Source organism: Psammomys obesus, unplaced genomic scaffold, assembly GCF_907164565.1.
Source record: "Psammomys obesus unplaced genomic scaffold, mPsaObe1.curated_primary_1811, whole genome shotgun sequence".
Lineage (NCBI taxonomy): Eukaryota > Metazoa > Chordata > Mammalia > Rodentia > Muridae > Psammomys > Psammomys obesus.
This window is the reverse complement of record NW_026596415.1, coordinates 431,778-450,758: the sequence shown is the minus strand read 5'-3', so window position 1 is coordinate 450,758 and position 18,981 is coordinate 431,778. Positions and strand designations below refer to the sequence as shown.

The 18,981-nt window shown below is 42.1% G+C and overlaps 1 protein-coding gene across 1 annotated transcript in view; it reads left to right on the top strand.

Annotated features, from left to right (window-relative positions):
* Bmerb1 (bMERB domain containing 1) overlaps positions 1-18,981 on the top strand; it is a 108,398-nt gene that overhangs the window by 68,954 nt on the left and 20,463 nt on the right. The window contains exon 3 of the mRNA XM_055597728.1: positions 577-650. Coding sequence (XP_055453703.1) covers positions 577-650 — 74 coding nt within the window. The remainder of the gene's footprint in view (positions 1-576; positions 651-18,981) is intronic.

Here is an 18,981-nt window from a genome sequence, read left to right as displayed (position 1 = left end):
CTACATACTAGGTTCCTGCCCAAGTGCTGGTCTGGACTGTGTAAAAGCAAACACCAGGCTCTGACGGCTACAGAGCTACCTGCCTTCCTTCAATTTCCCAAGAACTGTGAGCCTAAACAACTCCTTTTCCACCCTAAGTTACTTCTTTGTCAGGTGTTTTCTTACAACAAGGACAAAAGTGATGAATACCCAGACTTATCCAGAAAGAGCTGGTCACCCAGGCCTCGCTCAACCCAGGCAGGGGCATGCTTAAGCAGTCAGTATAGCTGTTAGAACAGCTATACTTAACATTCTTGAGTTAAGTGTCCTATGGGCCTTCTGCTTATCAAAGCACCACAGTTGAGTGCCTGTTGTGTTAGTCAGGGTTCTCTGGAGGAGCAGAACTCATAAAATGAACATGTATTAAAGGGGATTTATTAGGTTGACTCACATGATAGGCTCTGGGGAGCCCAACAGTGGCCTCTACACAATGGAGGAGCTAAGAACCCACACTCTTACCAGCCTCCTGTGTTTAAACCAGGCTAATACTGGGGCGTCTGCTAAGGTAACATATTATGTGGTGTCCTGTCCTCACAGGATGGATGACATTCAGCTCTGCAAGGACATCATGGACCTGAAGCAGGAGCTGCAGAACTTGGTCGCCATCCCAGGTAAGGTGGGATTGCATCTGTTAGCCATTGCCCAGGGCTCCTCACTGCTCTCTGTGCCTCTGGGATTGGGAAGATAGAATTTGTCTCTTTTCCCAATGAGGAATCAGTCTTGCAGTGAAGATTCTGGAATTTAAACATAAGTTCATGCAGGAGGTGGTGGCTCACACTCATAATCTAAGCACTTGGGAGACAGAGGCAGGGAGATGACGCACACATTCGAAACCAGCCTGGGCTACTGACTAAAACTGTCTCAAACAAACAAGATGAGCACAAGTTTGTGGTAGGCAAGGCTACCTTTGACCTCAGGCAAGCCACTTTATTTTTCCAAGACTCATATTTTTTCTTTTAATATACCTAACACCAATCTCATGAGGGACTGAAACAGCGCAGTGATGGTTCAGTCTGAACCCTAGCACCACAAAAAGATGATAAAGCTGCCCAGCTCTAATTATCTTTGAGGTAAATGTACATTTCAGGTCAAGCCTCACTTTGGCTCAGAGTCCATTATTGCCATTTTTATCATGTGTGGAAACATGGGTAGTAGAGCAATCACAGGTTGTAATATTGTAAAAACCTACATTTATCAGTTATAAATGGTACTGATTATCTAATTCCTTTCCCCTTAAATGACTTCCCTCCCCAAACACCCTGAGTTAAGTGTCCCGTGGGCCTTCTGCTTATCAAAGCACTTACCAGTTGAGTGCCTGCTGTATTAGTCAGGGTTTTCTGAAGGAGCAGAACCCATAAAATGAATATACATTTAAAGGTGATTTATTAGTTTGACTTACATGAAATGCTGTGGGGAGCCCAACAGTGGCCTCTACACAATGGAGGGGCTAAGAACCCAGCAGATTCTCAGTCTAAGAGGCTAGATGGCTCAGTACTCAGTAATCACAACCTGGCCCTGAGGGCCTGGTAGATTCCTGTAGAGCACTGGTTGAGAGTTGATATTGGAAGGCCAAAGAATCTGGTCGTGATATTTGAACAAAAAAAGTAACAGCCACAGCAGCAACTAGGTAGATGAATTCACGAATGGTAGATAAATAACAGGCAAAAACCAAAGCTTTTTTTTTTTTTTAACATCTATCTGTGTTACAACTAAAAGATGACAATCAAATTTCTAAAAAGATTTATTACGTATACAGTGTTCTGCCTGCATTCCAGCAGAGGGCAGCTGATCTCACTATAGATGGTTATAAGCCACCGATTGCTGGGAATTGAACTCAGGACCTCTGCAAGAGCAGCCAGTGCTCTTAACCTCTGAGCTCTCTCTCAGTTGGCTGACTGTCAGACAGCCCTTGACAATCACATTTAAGGTCAGTCTTCCCACTTCAAATAACCTGATTTAAAAAATTCCACACAGCTTTGCACAGTGGCCCACACCTGTAATCCCAGCACTCAGGGAGGCAGAGACAGGCAGAGCTCTGTGAGTTCTAGGCCAGCCTGGCTTACAAAGCAAGTCCAGGACAGCCAAGCTACACAGAGAAACCCTGTCCAAATTTAAGAGAGAGAGAGAGAGAGAGAAATGAAAAGCAAAAAGAAAGAAAAAAAGAAAATCCCTCACAGTTTTTCTGGCTCTTTCAGTTGATTCCAAGACTACCCATCATACCTATTGACTCAGCCATGCATCTCCCTGACTTCATGTCACTGACAGCATGTGTGGGGATCTGGTAGTGCTAAGGAAGGATTATTAATAGATACAGCTTTTTTCTTTCTTTCTTTTTGTTTTTAAGAACTTGAACTTGGTGTTTTACTTGTTTTATTTCTCCTAAAATTTGGGAATGGTGGGCATGATTGGTGCATATAACAACTGTTTACTAAATATCTGCGCATGTCCCATGTTACAGGCAACCTGAAAATGATTTAATAGATATAAAAGAATATTCAGGGTCATATGTAAATACTAATAATGTCAGGACTTGGAAAAGCTATTTCAAACAAACCAACCACCTTACAACAACTATATGACCATCGATGTTGATCATTTGATCAGCAATGCATCCAGAGTCACACAGCTGGGAAAAGAGGGCAAGTAGGCCAGCACAGAAATCCTGTCTGTTCTGGACAGTAAAGGTCATAGGTGAGGCAGGAGCTATGGGTCAGGATGACAAGACAGGAAGCCATAGCATTGTCAAGGGAGAATAGATGGTGGCCATAGCTGACAGAATGAAAGAAGACACAAGCGTGGAGGGGCATTAAGGACCTAGGTCTGTGGTGAGGTGGATTTCTTATTGCTAAGTGAATAAAAATGAGTACATGGCCATTCTATGTATGATTAAGAAGGTTTTTATTGTAGATTTGAGTGAGAGTGTTGTGCCTGATTTGTGAGACCCCAAAAGACCACTAGGAGTCAAGTCCATTGCAGAACACATGAGGATCTTTTTTTATGACAAGCTAGCTTGGGCTCATACCCTCACCACCAAAGCAGTTGAGAGCAAAGAGTCACCAGCTCAGGTTAGGTGGTTGATTTAAAGATTCCGGTCCCTGCCAGTGTGCCCAAAGCAGGGGAATTCCTGCCTGGAAAGTGTCTATTGGTTGAAACACAAGAGGGGATGTTGCATTTTAAATTGATTGGCTTTTGGAAGGCCCCCAAACCATTAACGGTCTGTCTTCCCTTGTTTGGTCATCCTAGGGGAGAGGGGCCAGTTTCCTAGCAACCGTATCTTTAGTGGGCAGGAAAAGAATGCAGTAAGGCTGCTTCTTTCCGAAGGTGGCTGGACATGTCTCCACCTGTCCGGCCTTTGTTCAGGCTTGTGCTTTAAACTTTAAACCAATACCCCAAAAAACTAATTTTTAATTCTTTGGTCTCTCAAGAGAACAGCCAGGGGCATCTGGGAAAGTCTAGATTGAATATAACTGGCAAAATAGACTAGGTCATGAGAGGAGACAGTGGGGAAAAGAGTGAGAGAGAAAGAGAAGATAGAGGAGAGGTGAGGAACAAGAGAGCCCATTAAAACCAAGAGAACCAAGAGAGCACACATGACCAAAATGGCTGAATATATAAGAAAAACAAGCAAAGCCCAGCCTCTGGGCTGGAAAGGGTTAGGGTAGTGGGCAAGGTGAAAAGGGCTGAGAGGAGCCAGGATTCTATAACAGGTACTTGTGATACTGGGAGCCCTCCCCTCAACAGCCAGCCCCTGCTTTGATGGGTTAATAGGAGCCTCAGTTAGCTATTTGTCTTTGGGACCTGACATTCAACCTTTTGTTGATGATAAGAGGTGATATAATCTCTTTTGTAACTGCTTCTTAGCTGAAATTAAGGTATTGTTGTAGGCCCAGGATGGCTGAGATGATGGTCAGAGGAGGAGTACAGGCTAGAGGACATCTGTTTTGCCCACTTCCAAGGTTCTGGGAGACTACTTGGGCTAGTGAAGTGCAGGATACTTTAAAGTGCTCTGTGATTCTGGACCACCTTGGGTTGGGGCATTGCAGGAAGTTTTGGAGCAGTCTGAAATTTATTAGAAACCTGCTGAGAAAGATATAGATTAGAGACAGAAGATAAAGTTAAGGAGTACGGGAGAAATTTTTCTCTTAGGTGTACATTTGAAACTAGTCATGGTGATAGTGGGGGGGGGGATTCCTAAAACAGAGAATGGGGAGGGAAGAAGGGGAAGAGGAAAAGAGAGAGATGAGGTGGAAAGAGAGAGAAAGAGAGATATTGATCACACTCAGAAATAAGCAGGTGAGGAAACTGTTGATAAGGAGTACTTATCTGGAGTCCATTTGACCTGTGACAGGTGGATCCAAGTCTTGTGACTTCCTGAAGTTTACAATAATTTTTAAGCTTACAAGAGAATAATAATTCTTAGCTATGTTAGCATTACCACTGTTTGTAATCTGTACTGAAATACACATTGTAAAAAAAAGCAGTAAATGTAATATATATATATATATGTGTGTGTGTATATATATATATTATATATATATACATATATATATGTATATATGCCAAAAACAGCAGATTTATTGTATAGAGTTGGAGAGAGAAAGAGAAAAAGAGAAACAGAGAGAGAGACAGTGGGAGGGTGTAGAAGAGAGAAGGAGGTGGGTGAGGCATTTGGGGAGAGAAACCGAGGCAGAGAGATCATGCAGTGAAGGTTTGGTCCTTTTTATCTGATGCATAGCTGAAGTGTATCTGCCACACACCTGATGGGGGCACATGAGGACATCAGGTTGCTAGGCAACCTAGAGGCAGGTTTATGAAGTAACATTTTTCCCTTTTTCTATAACTTTAAACAAATAGGAGCTTAGGGAGGGGCAGTGAGGTGGGAATGAGGAGCTTGGGCTGCTTCTCATGTATATGTTACAGTATATAAATGTAGGTTCATTGGAAGCAGCTCTGGGTTGCCATGCAAGGGTAAGAGAGATAAAGAAAAATAAGGAGCACTAAAAATGTCTATATTATATAGTGAGGGGACAGGGAAGCTCCTACCCTGGAAAGTTCAGGATAGAGGGCAGGGTATGCCAGCCAGCCAGCCATGCCCTGGAGCAGATAAGGACTGAGAAATGCTGGGAGAACCTGGAGCTGTTTGTTCTAGTGGTTCTGAAGCACACTGTTCCGGCCTTTTGTTGACAATAGATGGATAAAAGGTGAAGAAATCAGTCATCTTTGGTTACTTCCTGCTGACATTGTGGTGGTGATATGGAGCCCAAAAGGCTGAAATGTTGGTTGAATCAGGGAAGAACAGGATGTCCAGCATTTGTGAGAACACTTATGGCTGGGGTGGGGGTGGGGGGTGAAGGTCTGGCTGGACGCAGTCTTGGAGGTTAGACTGGAGCACCTGTAGGTAGTTGCTTTGGTGCTGTCCTAGATGTAGAAAACCTGGACCTGGCAGGACACTGAAACATAGATATGGGCAGAAGACAAAGTTAAGTAGGTTAAGGAGAAAATTCTTTTAGGAGTGCATTTGAAACTTTTGGGAGAGCGAGAAGAGAGGGAATGTTTGGAGCAAAGAAAAAAAAAAGCTTGAATATAGAGAATCTACTTTCATTTACCCTATCACTGGCAGTAATTTAAAAGGTTTCATTTTGGATCTGTCATCTAAGGGAAATTGAGGCCAAGTTTGCTTGCAGAGGTGTATAAGCTTGGAAGTCCTTAAAGTGGGTGTTAACAGTAGGGATCTTAATTTCTCCAGAAGACACCCCAGAAGGGAACCTGGAAGAATGGGTGAAATGGTCTATTCCTGTGGGGAGAGTGGAAGCAGTGACCTGTCAAGGTGTCCCAAGAGCAAGGTTTGACTCAAGGAAATTGGTACAGTCTGTTCCAACAGCTCATCAGCACTGGCCAGAGACCAAGGGCACTGTTGGCTGGTATAGTACTAGGCTTTTCAGCAGCAGAAGAAACCCAAGGGAAATGTCCTAACTGAAGGTCAGTAAAAAGGACCAACCATAGTTGTGAAGACCATGACTGAGGGTACCTTTGCTCCCCAGTGAACCAGAGAGGCGCCATCATTCTCCTGGACAGAGCAAATTTACACTGATCAGGAAGGGTAACTCATCAGCAGGTGTTGGTTGCAGAAATATAGAGATCAGGTAGCCAGGAATAGGGTCCCAGGGGCATGATTGTAACCCACAAGTGGGGAACACATTTGGAACTTTTGGACCCATAGTTTTGGTAGCTGAGGAGGGGAATCCCAAAACCAGGGAAGGGGGAGCAATCCCACCTTCTGAGATAGGCAATAAGTGGGAAACTTAGGCTGTTGATTGACAATACTTACCTACTTATCTGCATTTCATTTGACCTGAGAGATGGAGTCAGGTGAATTTCCTGTAGCTTAAAAGAATCTTTTTTAAGTTTACAAAAAAATAAAAGTTTTAAGTATTTTTGCATCACTATTATTTGCGCTCTGTGGTGAAATACACATTGTAGAAGAAGGCAACAGACATACACAATAGCTGAGGCTTGGGGGAAAATTTGGGTTAAGAACATGAATACGGTTTCCGGGGGCAAGATGGCGGTGCCAGGAGGACTCTCATTCTGAGCAGCAGCACAGCAGGATCAGCACACTGACCAGCAATCAGAACTCATGGCCATAAAACACAAGTGATTGTGTTTCCCAGGTGAGAGGATACCCCACGGTGGGGGATTCAATCAGCTTAACTCACCCGGCTAAACCGTGGAAGAGATCCTGGTTCAGCCAGGTGCTTGGTCGCCAGCCCAGAGCTACACGCCAGTGTGATCCGGTCATGGTCCCAGACTGAACTGTGAGCCCACAACATCACAGGCTGGATTTTCCAGTCGAGAGATAACCCCACGGAGGAGGAAATGATTGGGACTGACCTTAGGTCACCCAGCCATCCCCTGGAAAAGACTCGGGTTCCGAGGGCGCCCCAGGAGCCAGCCCGGAGCCAGAGCCGGGGACCCAGGTGCCTGCACAGAGCCCTGCCTGCACACCTGATTCACCACCTCAGATAGAACTGTGGGCCCCAGGGCACCAGAGACTGAATTTCACTGTCGGGTGCAAACCCACAGGGAGGGAAACGGCTGGTCTGATCTCAGAGCACTCAGCCGACACCACCACCGAAAAGGTCTCAGGAAAATTACCCAGTTTAGGCAGACGCCCAGGCTCCCAAAGGCCAGAAAGGTGGAGCCACGGGCAGGCGTCTGTGCCTGTGGGTTCTACTCGCCACCACAGACAGAACGGCATCCCCAAAGCAAAGACTGGGTGTCCCTGGCAGGAGGAAACCCCACAGCGGGGGGGATCATCAGGTCTAACACTCAGGACACCCAGCACCAAAAGACTTTCTGGATTCACGCAGACTCTAGGCTCTAGATTTCTAATGCAGGCAGGAGCGCTGGGCTCAGCCATCATTATTGAGTACTCCTAGGGCACTGGGCACACAGCTGCATCCTCAGACCTACAAAACCCAGAGAGCCATTACAGCAACCCTCAGATACTGTGCCAAGGATCAACCAGTTATCCCTAGCTAGACTGACAAAACTGTGGGAATCCCAGGTCCTTCAAGAGGGCTGCACCCACAGCATCTGGACCAGAGCAGTGCCTGCAGCCGACATCCCAGACAGGAACACACAGCTTCCAGTCCAGACTGAGGCACCCAGCCTTCAGACCAGAGTGGAGCACACAGTTACCAGCCTCCAGACCAGAGTGACGCCCCCAGGCAACAACTCAACCGAGGTGCACATTCTCCAGGCCCAGAGCAGAGCACTCAGCCTCTGGCCCAGAGACTTGCTGGGTGCTCCTCTCACTTTCCCGGACAGAACTGTGTGCCCCAGGATAACAGACTGAGTTTTCCTGTTGGGAGAAAACCCCACAGCTAGGGAATCAGCAGGTTCTTCAAGAGGACTGTACCTGGAAAACTGTAACAGCAGCAGCAGCTCACTAAATTTATAACGAAAAACCCAGCAGTGGGGCAGCTGTCTTGAGAACTTCTATGGGTAAGAGGAGAGCCCCCCCCCCTGCCTAACAAAGACCACAGCTACTACTCAGAGCTATACACATGAGGTGAGCAGTGGCAATTCCTGAGAAACACTGGCCATACAGTGACCATAACCAAAAAGCAGAGGAGGACTCCTTCAGGAAAAATCATCTTCCGGCCAAGGGGATTCTCCTTACCTCAGGACTCCAGGAAGCACAGAAACAAACAGACAACACCTAAAACAGCCCAATGGGTAGAGGTCAGCTTAAAAGCTCAACCAACAAAAGACAGAGCAATATGGCATCTCCAGAACCCAGCCATCCAGGGGCGAACAGCCCTGGACAACGCAGCATAATAGAAAATCAAGAAGATGACCTTACAGGCTGATGAAGAGGATAATAGAGGAAACAAATAAAATACGTAAAGAATTAGAGGAAGATAAAACCAAACAGATCATGGCTATCTGTAAAGAAATGGAGAAAGTTAAAGACAAGCAGATTATGGCCATCCGTGAAGAAATAGAGGAAGATGCAGTCAAACAGTTTGCAGCCTTCAGAGAAGAAACAATTAAATCACTGAAAGAAATAAAAGAAACAGAGTTGAAGGAACTAAAAGAAAAAGAGGAAAATACAATCAGACAGGTGAAGGAAGTAAACAAAACAACTCAAGACCTGAAGATAGAACTGGAAAAATTAAAGAAAACACAAATGGAGGAAATAATGGAGAGGAAGAATTTAGGGAAGAAACAGAAGTAAGCATAACCAACAGACTACAAGAGATGGAAGAAAGAATCTCAGGTGTAGAAGATACAATGGAAGAAATTAATGTATCTGTCAAAGAAAATGTTAAATCCAAAAAATTCCTGACACAGACCGTCCAAGAAATCCAAGACAATATGAAAAGACAAAACCTAAGATTAATAGGTATAGAGGAAAAAGAAGACTCCCTTCTCCAAGGCCCAGAAAATATTTTTAACAAAATCATTGAAGAAAATTTCCCCAAGTTAAAGGAGAAGCCAATAAGAATACATGAGGCATACAGAACACCCAACAAATTTGACCAGAAAAGAAAATCCTCCCGCCACAGTAATAATCAAAACAGTAAGTATACAGAACAAAGAAAAAATACTAAAAGCTGCAAGGGAAAAAGGCCTTATAACATATAAGTAACATATAATGGAAAACCCATTAGAATCACACCTGACATTTCAACAGAGACTATAAAAGCTAGAAGGGCCTGGAAGGATATCATGCAGACCCTAAGAGAACACAGATGTCAGCCCAGGCTACTATACCCTGCAAAACTTTCAGTCCTCATAGACAGGGAAAACAAGATATTCAATGACAAAAACAAATTTCAACAATACCTACACACAAATCCAGCATTACAGAAGACACTGGAAGGGAAAATACAACCCAAGAAAATTAGCTTCTGTCAAGAAAACACAGGAAATAATTAACCTTACTACAGTAAAACAAAAAGCAACCAAGCACACAACCTGAAGACCACAGCCAACATCAAAATCAAAGGATCTAACAGCCACTGGTCATTGATCTCTCTCAACATCAATGGACTCCACTCTCCAGTAAAAAGACACAGATTAACAGCATGGATACGTAAACAAAACCCAGCAATCTGTTGCATACAAGAAACACACCTAAGGCACAAAGATAGACATTACCTGAGGGTAAAAGGTTGGAAGACGACTTTCCATGCAAATGGACCCAAGAAACAAGCAGGAGTAGCCATTCTAATATCTGATAAAATAGACTTTCAACCAAAATTAATAAAAAGAGATGGGGAAGGGCACTTCATACTCATCAAGGGAAAATTCCACCAGGAAGACATCACAATCCTGAACATCTATGCCCCAAATACAAGAGCACCCACATTTGTAAAAGAAACATTGATAAAATTTAAACCACATATAGATCCCCACACACTAATAGTGGGAGACGTCAACACCCCACTCTCAACAAAGGACAGGTCAACAAAACAGAAATTAAACAAAGAAACAATATCTCTGACAGAGGTCATGAATCAAATAGACCTCACAGACATTTACAGAACTTTACACCCAAACACAAAAGAATTTACCTTCTTCTCAGCACCTCATGGAACCTTCTCCAAAATAGACCATATAGTTGGCCACAAAGCAAGCCTCAACAGATACAAGAATATTGAAATAATCCCTTGTATCTTGTCTGATCACCATGGAATAAAGCTGGATCTCAACAACAACAAAAATAGCAAAAAGCCTACACACACATGGAAACTGAACAACTTGTTACTAAATGACAGCTGGGTCAGCGAAGAAAGAAAGAAAGAAATTAAAGTCTTCCTAGAACTCAATGAAAATGAAGACACAACATACCCAAACTTGTGGGACACAATGAAAGCAGTGCTAAGAGGAAAGTTCATAGCACTAAGTGCCTTCAAGAAATTTGAGACAGCTCATTCAAGCAACTTAATGGCCCACTTAAAAACCCTAGAAAAAGAAGAAGCAGACACACCAAAAAGGAGTAGACGGCTGGAAATAATCAAACTCAGGGCTGAAATCAATCAATTAGAAACAAATAAAACAATTCAAAGAATCAATGAAACCAAGAGCTGGTTCTTTGAGAAAATCAACAAGATTGACAAACCCTTAGCCAAGCCTAACTAAAAGGCAGAGAGACACCACCCAAATCAACAAAGTCAGAAATGAAAAGGGGGACATAACTACAGACACTGAGGAAATCCAAACAATCATTAGGACTTACTTCAAAACTCTATATGCCACAACATTTGAAAATCTAAATGAAATGGACAATTTTCTTGATCGATTTGACTTACCAAAGCTGAATCAGGACCAGGTAAATCAATTAAATAGACCTATATCCCCCAAAGAAATAGAAGCGGTCATCAAAAGTCTCCCATCCAAAAAAAGCCCAGGACCAGATGGCTTCAGCGCAGAATTCTACCAGACTTTCAAAGAAGAGCTAACTCCAATTCTCTTCAAACTATTCTACAAAATAGAAACAGAAGGAACATTACCAAACTCATTCTATGAAGCCACAGTCACCTTGGTACCTAAACCTCACAAAGACTTAACAAAGAAAGAGAATTTCAGGCCAATCTCCCTTATGAACATTGATGCAAAAATACTTAACAAAATACTTGCAAACCGAATCCAAGAACACATCAAAGATATTATCCACTATGACCAAGTAGGCTTCATCCCAGGTATGCAGGGGTGGTTCAATATACAGAAATCCATCAATGTGATCCACCATATTAACAAACTGAAAGAAAAAAAAACACATGATAATCTCCTAGATGCTGAAAAAGCATTTGACAAAATTCAACATCCATTCATGTTTAAAGTATTGGAGAGATCAGGGATACAAGGCACATATCTAAACATAGTAAAGGCGATATACAGCAAGCCTATAGCCAACATCAAACTGAATGGAGAGAAACTTAAAGCAATCCCACTGAAATCAGGGACAAGACTGCCCACTCTCTCCATATCTCTTCAACATAGTGCTGGAAGTCCTTGCTAGAGCAATAAGACAGTTGAAGGAGATCAAGGGGATACAGATGGGAAAGGAAGAAGTCAAATTATCACTATTTGCAGATGATATGATACTATACATGAGTGACCCCAAAAACTCTACCAGGGAACTCCTACAGCTGATAAACACCTTCAGCAAAGTGGCCGGATACAAAATTAACTCAAAAAAATCAGTAGCACTCCTGTATACAAAAGACAAAAGGGCTGAGAAAGAAATTAGAGAAACAACACCATTCACAATAGCCACAAATGACATAAAGTACCTTGGTGTATCCCTAACCAAGCAAGTCAAAGACTTGTATGAAAAAAATTTCAAGTCTCTGAAGAAAGAATTAGAAGAAGATATGAGAAGAAGGAAAGATCTCCCATGCTCATGGCTTGGCAGGATTAACATAGTAAAAATGGCCATCTTACCAAAAGCAATCTACAGATTTAATGCAATTCCCATCAAATTGCCAACACAATTCTTTACAGACCTGGAAAGAAAATTTCTCAACTTCATATGGAATAACAAGAAACATAGAATTGCTAAAACAATCCTCTACAATAAAAGATCTTCTGGAGGTATCTCCATCCCTGATCTCAAGCTGTACTATAGAGCAACAGTTATAAAAACTGCATGGTACTGGCGTAGAAACAGATGGATCAATGGAACCAAACAGAAGACCCAGAAATAAACCCACACACTTATGGACACCTGATTTTTGACAAAGATGCCAAAACCATACAATGGAAAAAAGATAGCATCTTCAACAAATGGTGCTGGTCCAACTGGATGTCTACATGTAGAAAAATGAAAATAGATCCATACTTATTACCCTGCACAAAACTGAAGTCCAAGTGGATCAAAGACCTCAACATAAAACCAGACACATTAAATCGGCTAGAAAAAAAAGTGGGGAATACCCTAGAACTCATTGGTACAGGAGAAAACTTCCTGAACAGAACACCAACAGCACAGGCTCTAAGAGCAACAATCAATAAATGGGACTTCATGAAATTGAAAAGCTTCTGTAAAGCAAAGGACACCATCATCAAAACAAAGCGACTGCCTACAGATTGGGAAAGAATCATCACCAACCCTTTATCAGACAGAGGACTCATATCCAGTATATATAAAGAACTAAAGAAGCTGAAAAGCAGCAAACCAAGTAATCCGCTTAAAAAATGGGGAACAGAGCTAAAGAGAGAATTCTCTGTAGAGGAATATCGAATGGCAGAGAAGCACTTAAAGAAATGCTCAACCTCATTAGCCATTAGGGAAATACAAATCAAAACAACCCTGAGATTTCACCTTACACCCATCAGAATGGCCAAGATGAAAAACTCAAGGGACAACACATGCTGGAGAGGTTGTGGAGAAAGGGGAACCCTTCTCCACTGCTGGTGGGAATGTAAACTTGTACAACCACTCTGGAAATCAATCTGGCGCTTTCTCAGACAACTAGGAATAGTGCTTCCTCAAGATCCAGCCATACCACTCTTAGGCATATACCCAAAAGAAGCTCAAGTACACAAAAAGGACATTTGCTCAACCCTGTTTTTAACAGCTTTATTTGTAATAGCCAGAAGCTGGAAACAGCCCAGATGCCCCTCAACTGAAGAATGGATGCAGAAACTGTGGTACATCTATACAATGGAGTATAGCAATGAAAAATAAGGAAATCATGAAATGTGCAGGTAAATGGTGGGACCTGGAAAGGATCATCCTGAGTGAGTTGTCCTAGAAGCAAAAAGACACACACAGTATATACTCACTCATATAAACATACAACACAGAATAAACCCACTAAAATCTGTACATCTAAACAAACTAAGCAAAAGAGAGGACCCTATCTAAAATGTTCAATCCCCATCCTGAAAGGCAAAGAGGATGGACATCAGAAGAAAAAGAAAACAGGAAACAACCTAGGAACCTGCTACAGAGGGCCTCTGAAAGCCAGAAGAAAAAAATAGGAAACAACCTAGGAACCTGCCACAGAAGGCCCTTGAAAGCCTCTGCCGTTTTGACTGTCAAAGCAGATGCTGGGCCTGATGGCCAACTGATGGGCAGAGTGAATGGAATTTTATCTAAGAAGTGGGAAATAATAAGAGCTGGAGAGGACAGGAACTCCACAAGGAGAGCAACAGAACAAGAAAATTTGAACACAGGGAACTTCCCAGAGACTCATACTCCAACCAAGGACTATTCATGGAGATAACCTAGAACCCTGACAATGCAGCCACTTCTGATGAGAACTGATAGGCTAAGAACAGAAAGAAGGAGAGGAAGACCTCCCCTATCAGTGGACTTGGGGATGGGCATGCATGCAGAAAAGGAGGGGAGGGTTGGACTGGGAGGGGAGGAGGGAGGGGCTCATGGGGGGATACAAAATGAATAAAGTGTAATTAATAAAAGTTAAATAAAAAATTTAAAAAAAAAGAACATGAATACTCTTTGTGGTGAGCTTAGAAAAGGCAGGAGCCTCACGGATGTTTCTGACATTTGTGAAACAGTAACACGGGTGTCCTCAGGGACGACAGAAACCCCAAAGAGAAAAATCTCACTTGATCTTAAATTTCAGCATGAGTACACATCATCAAAGAGGAGCTTTTTTTCCCTCTGTCCAAAAGACTGTATGTATATAAATTTAACACAGTGAGAAACAACTTACTTTTAAGTCTATACTTAAAAGACAAACCAAAGGAAATTTAAAATCTTGAGCCTGAAACCATGATAGTGGAGTATATAGTGGAATGTTTTATCAGAGCCAGATTAATAAATCAGAAACCCAGTAATAAATGTCAAAACTCTGGACAGTATTAACACCACAGTAGCATAACAACAGGAAGAAATCTGAAGCATTTTTTTTTTTTTGGATACCTTACTTTTTAGATCCTATTACGTATTCTTGGATAATTATTGTTAGGACTCAATAAAATGATGCGCACAGCAGATTTTATATGAAAGAGGTTTATTAGATGGAGGTGAAGAGAGATTAGAGAAGGAGAGATTGAGACATGATAGAGGGAAGGGAGGGGGTGTCCCAACAGAGAAAAGGAAGAGGGCAAGAGGGTAAGAGGGCAATAGACAAGAGGACAAGAGAGCGACAAAATGGTGGGTTGAACCTTTTAAGGAGCAACATAACCACACCTGCCAGGTATGGCTACCTGGCGGGCGACAGATGATGACAGATGATGGTCTCTGCTGCCTAGATACTAACATTCCTCCCTTTTTCTATAAAAAATAAAGAGCTTGCTTCCATTTAAGACAAGTTAAAGTGTTTAAATTTAGGTTCATTGAAAACAGCTCTTGGTTGCCATGCAAGGGGGTAAAGGAGAGAAAAAATAGCAACAAAATGTCCAGATTACATGATCAAGAGGAGGAGGGGAAGCACCTTCCCTGGAGAGTTCAGGGTAGAGGGTTGCCAGTAGAGAGTTGCCAACCACACACAGCAGCAGGTAGGGAATGAGGAATGCTGGAGAACCTGGAGCTGCCTGTTCTGGTCCTGAAGCACACATTCCAGCCTTTTGTTAATAATAAGTGAATAACGGGCATAGATTCTCTTCTGGCTACTTCCTGCTGACACTGGGGGCACTGTAGGGAGGTCAAAAGGCTGAAATGCTGGCCAAGTCCAGGAAGAACAGGCTGTTTTGATGCTGTCTGGGGTCTGTGAGAACATCCATGGCTGGGAGGGAAAGTGCAGGTCCAGCTTGATGGAAGTCTGTGAGGTCATACTGGAACACTTGTGGTAGCTGCTTTGGTGCTGTTGTGGATATAGGAAACATCTGGGTCTGGAAGGATACTGAAGCATATATAGGCAGAAGACAAAGTTAAGTAGGTTATGGAGAAAATTTCTTTAGGTGTACATTTAAAACTTTTGAGAGAGTGAACAGAGGTTTGGATCAAAGAGACTTAAACATGGGAATCTCCAATAAACCTGATAGAACCTCCATTTACCCAATCATTGGCAGTAATTAAAAAGGCTTTGCTTTGTATCTGTCATCTAAGGAAATTGAGGCCAAGTTTGGTTACAGAAGTATGTAAGCTTAGAGGCCCTTAAAGCGGGTACTAGGTGTAGAAATCTGAAATTCTCTAGAAGACATACCAGAGAAGAATCCAGAGGAATAGACGAATAGACTATTCCCATTGGTCAGGTAGGAGTCAGTGACCTGTCAAGGCATCCCAAAAGCAAGATTTGACTCAGTGGAGTAGATTGGTGCAATCTGTTCCAACAGTTCGTCAGCGATGGCCAGTTGCCCATAGCAGACACGGTTTACCTAGCTAGGATTTTTGTAGACACACAAGAGGGAGAGAAACCGTGCAGGTAGAGGGATGGTCTTAACCAAGGGAGGAGGAGGTCCTAGATAAAGGATTGGGATGTAGGTTGGTGAGAGCAGTAGGAAGCTCTTGCAACAACCAGAAATGAAGACCCACCAAATGGCTGGTGTTGGATATACGAATGTAGCAGTCGGTAGGATACCAACTAGTTGATGTTGGATGTAGGAATGTAGCAATCAAATAGCCAGGAAAGGGAAGTCACAAAATCAGGGAAGGGGGAGGAATCCAACACTCTGAGACAGGCAATAAGTGCAGTACTGATCTGGAGGTCAACTGACCTGAAAGGTGGATTCAGGTAGATTTCCTGAAGCTTACAAGAATTACTTTTAAGTTTTATAAAGGAGATAAAACTTTAGATATGTTAGCATCACAACTGCAGAAGCTTTTCATGAAGTAGAAGGGGCAAAAGTTCATTTGATCTTAACCTTTAGTATAAATACACATTATGGAGATTTAAAATCTTGAGGTTGGAGCCATGATAGTGTATAGTATAGTGGAATGTTTTGTATTAGAGTTAGATTAATAAATCAAAGCTCTATTGATAAAGGTCAAAGCTCTGGACAGTCAATATAACAGTAGCACAGCAACAGGAGGAAATATTAAGTAATTTTACCTATTTAGGATATCTTAAATCACCTTAGACCTTGCAATCTTTATAACTTGCATTTACAAATCTTAAAACACTTTCTTATACTCTCAAACATCTATAACTTGTGTTTACCAACTTAAAACATTTTCTTAGAACCTCAAACATTTACAACTTGTATTTACCAAACTAAGAACATTTTCATAGACCCTCAAACAACAGTTTTTTAGGCTTTTGTATTTAGTTATTTACCTTGAGACTGCGATAAATATTTATTGTCCTTTAGCTGAAGGGATGCTAAAAGGTTTCATCTCAGGCCTGTTTTTTGAGTCTGGCAACAGGGCATATTGTGTCTAGGCCTGACAATAGCAACTCTAGGACTCAGGCTTAAGGCCTGGTCTCCTGCACATGAAGAGAACTGAGAATGCATCTGAAGTCTCCCAACACAGAAGTTGGCAATATGTCCATGGGACCCAAGTGTGAGGCCAAAACAGACCTGCAATGTTACCCTGGGATGGGTGAGGGTGGTGGAGGTTGCTGAATCTAGGAGCCATTTGTCCTCTGCCAGGCCAAGGAGCTGGAAGGCTAGAAGTGTCTGTGGCTCTTGTGCTGGTTGAGCCTCCATGGCTGTGCACAGAGGACAAGCCTGCTTGGGAGCATTTTGACTTCCAGAGGCCAGTCTGCCAGCAGGCACCCATGGCTTGTTGAAGCAGCTACAGGACCAGCGTCACCTTTGGCTGCATTTGAAACAGTCACCTGGCAGAACTGACTTTTGGCTATACCCGGGCAGGATGGGGCATCTTGTTTTCTGTGCAGGAATGCCAACAGCCTCAGAGTATCAGCCAAGGAATGGAGCATAGTTTTTGCTGTAGATGAGCCTGTCAGGAAGGCTCTCATTATTTTTACCAACTCAAGGACCATCCTCAGCTGTTTATTAAAGATGGCAGTGAGACCATGTTTGCATCTGTAGGACTATAAATATATTTTTAGACATGTTAGAGAACTTGATTATCTATGAGATGACTGACTATTAATTTGCATTCGTTAACCATTAAATATTAGGACTTTAGGTTTTGTCCCTATTAAGTTGGAGCCTTAAAAGTCATAAATATAGTCCATTAAAGTGATAGCATAACAGTTTTTGTTTGATTAGTATATAAAAAGTTTATAGCTTATAAAAGTCTAAGGCTACGCTATAGATTAATAATACCATTTTTAGAAAACAAGACCAAGCATATTTTAACCTTTTGACAGTGAAGATATAGCATAAGAACCAAGTTTTAACATAAATAACTCTAAAATTAATAGATCTTAATTTAGAATATTGGTAAAAACCTGTACATAGTAACCCCCAAGTTATGAGTTTTAAAATCAACAATATCATAGAACAGTATAAAGCAATTTTAAAATTACATTTGAATTTATTATAGCAAACCCATTAGCCAGAAAGCCTAGTGATGAATCTGGATCATAGGCAGCACACAGCACGAGAAATAGCATTTATTAATTTAGGAATTAATAAAGACATAGGCAGTTAGATGTACATTTTAAATTAACTTAATTTGAATAGACATTTATAACTTTGAAATTTTATTAAAATCCATACCAATTTAAAATGAGTTTTAAATAAAAAAAAAAATTGTTTTTGCTTTTACCTGTAAAAAATGAACCCTGGAATAAACCCACGCTGCTTCAGTCATACTCAAGCCAATAAAAATAAATAAATAAACAAATAAATAAAGAAAGAAACAAATAATGAAATAAAATGAGGCTTGTTGGGCTGGAGAGATGGCTCAGAGGTTAAGAGCACTGGCTGTTCTTCTAATGGTCCTGAGTTCAATTCCCAGCAATCACATGCTGGCTCATGCTGGAGCCAGCCAGCAGAGTCGAACGGTTCTTGAGTCGGGAGTGAGGATTAATATTAATAAAATAAACATACAGCACACAGGAAACTTTTTAAAGGTCCAGACTCGACAGCCACAGCAAAAGGCAGGCTGCTGCAGCAAGCAGTGCCAACAACAAGTCTCAAGTCTCTGCCTCCTCCTCTGCCTTCAGCCTTCTGACCTCTTTATTTTTTGAGGAGTTACTTTTAGCCAGTAAAACATCTCAGAACAATAGGTTAATTTGCACAAGGAGCTGGAGGAAGAGGTGTGACCCTCACAAGCTATTCCACCTGCTGTCACAAACAAAAGGAGATGGACTTGCAAGTTCTCTGCCATTAGTAAAGGCCTGCTAAAAGCCATCTTTCCACCAAGATTTAAATATCAAAGCCAGGCGCTTGGAGTCACGGCTCCCGACATGTCCCCCTTTTTTATATTTTTAAAATTTTGCCATAACTTAAGAGTTATGGAGCAGAAGATTATGCCTGTCTTAGGTTGTTTCTCTTGAAAGGTATATATTTTTTATTCATGTCCCCATTTTTGGGTCAATATTTGTACATGAATTTTCATACACCCCAGAGAAAACTTACCTGTCTCTGAATACCAACCTC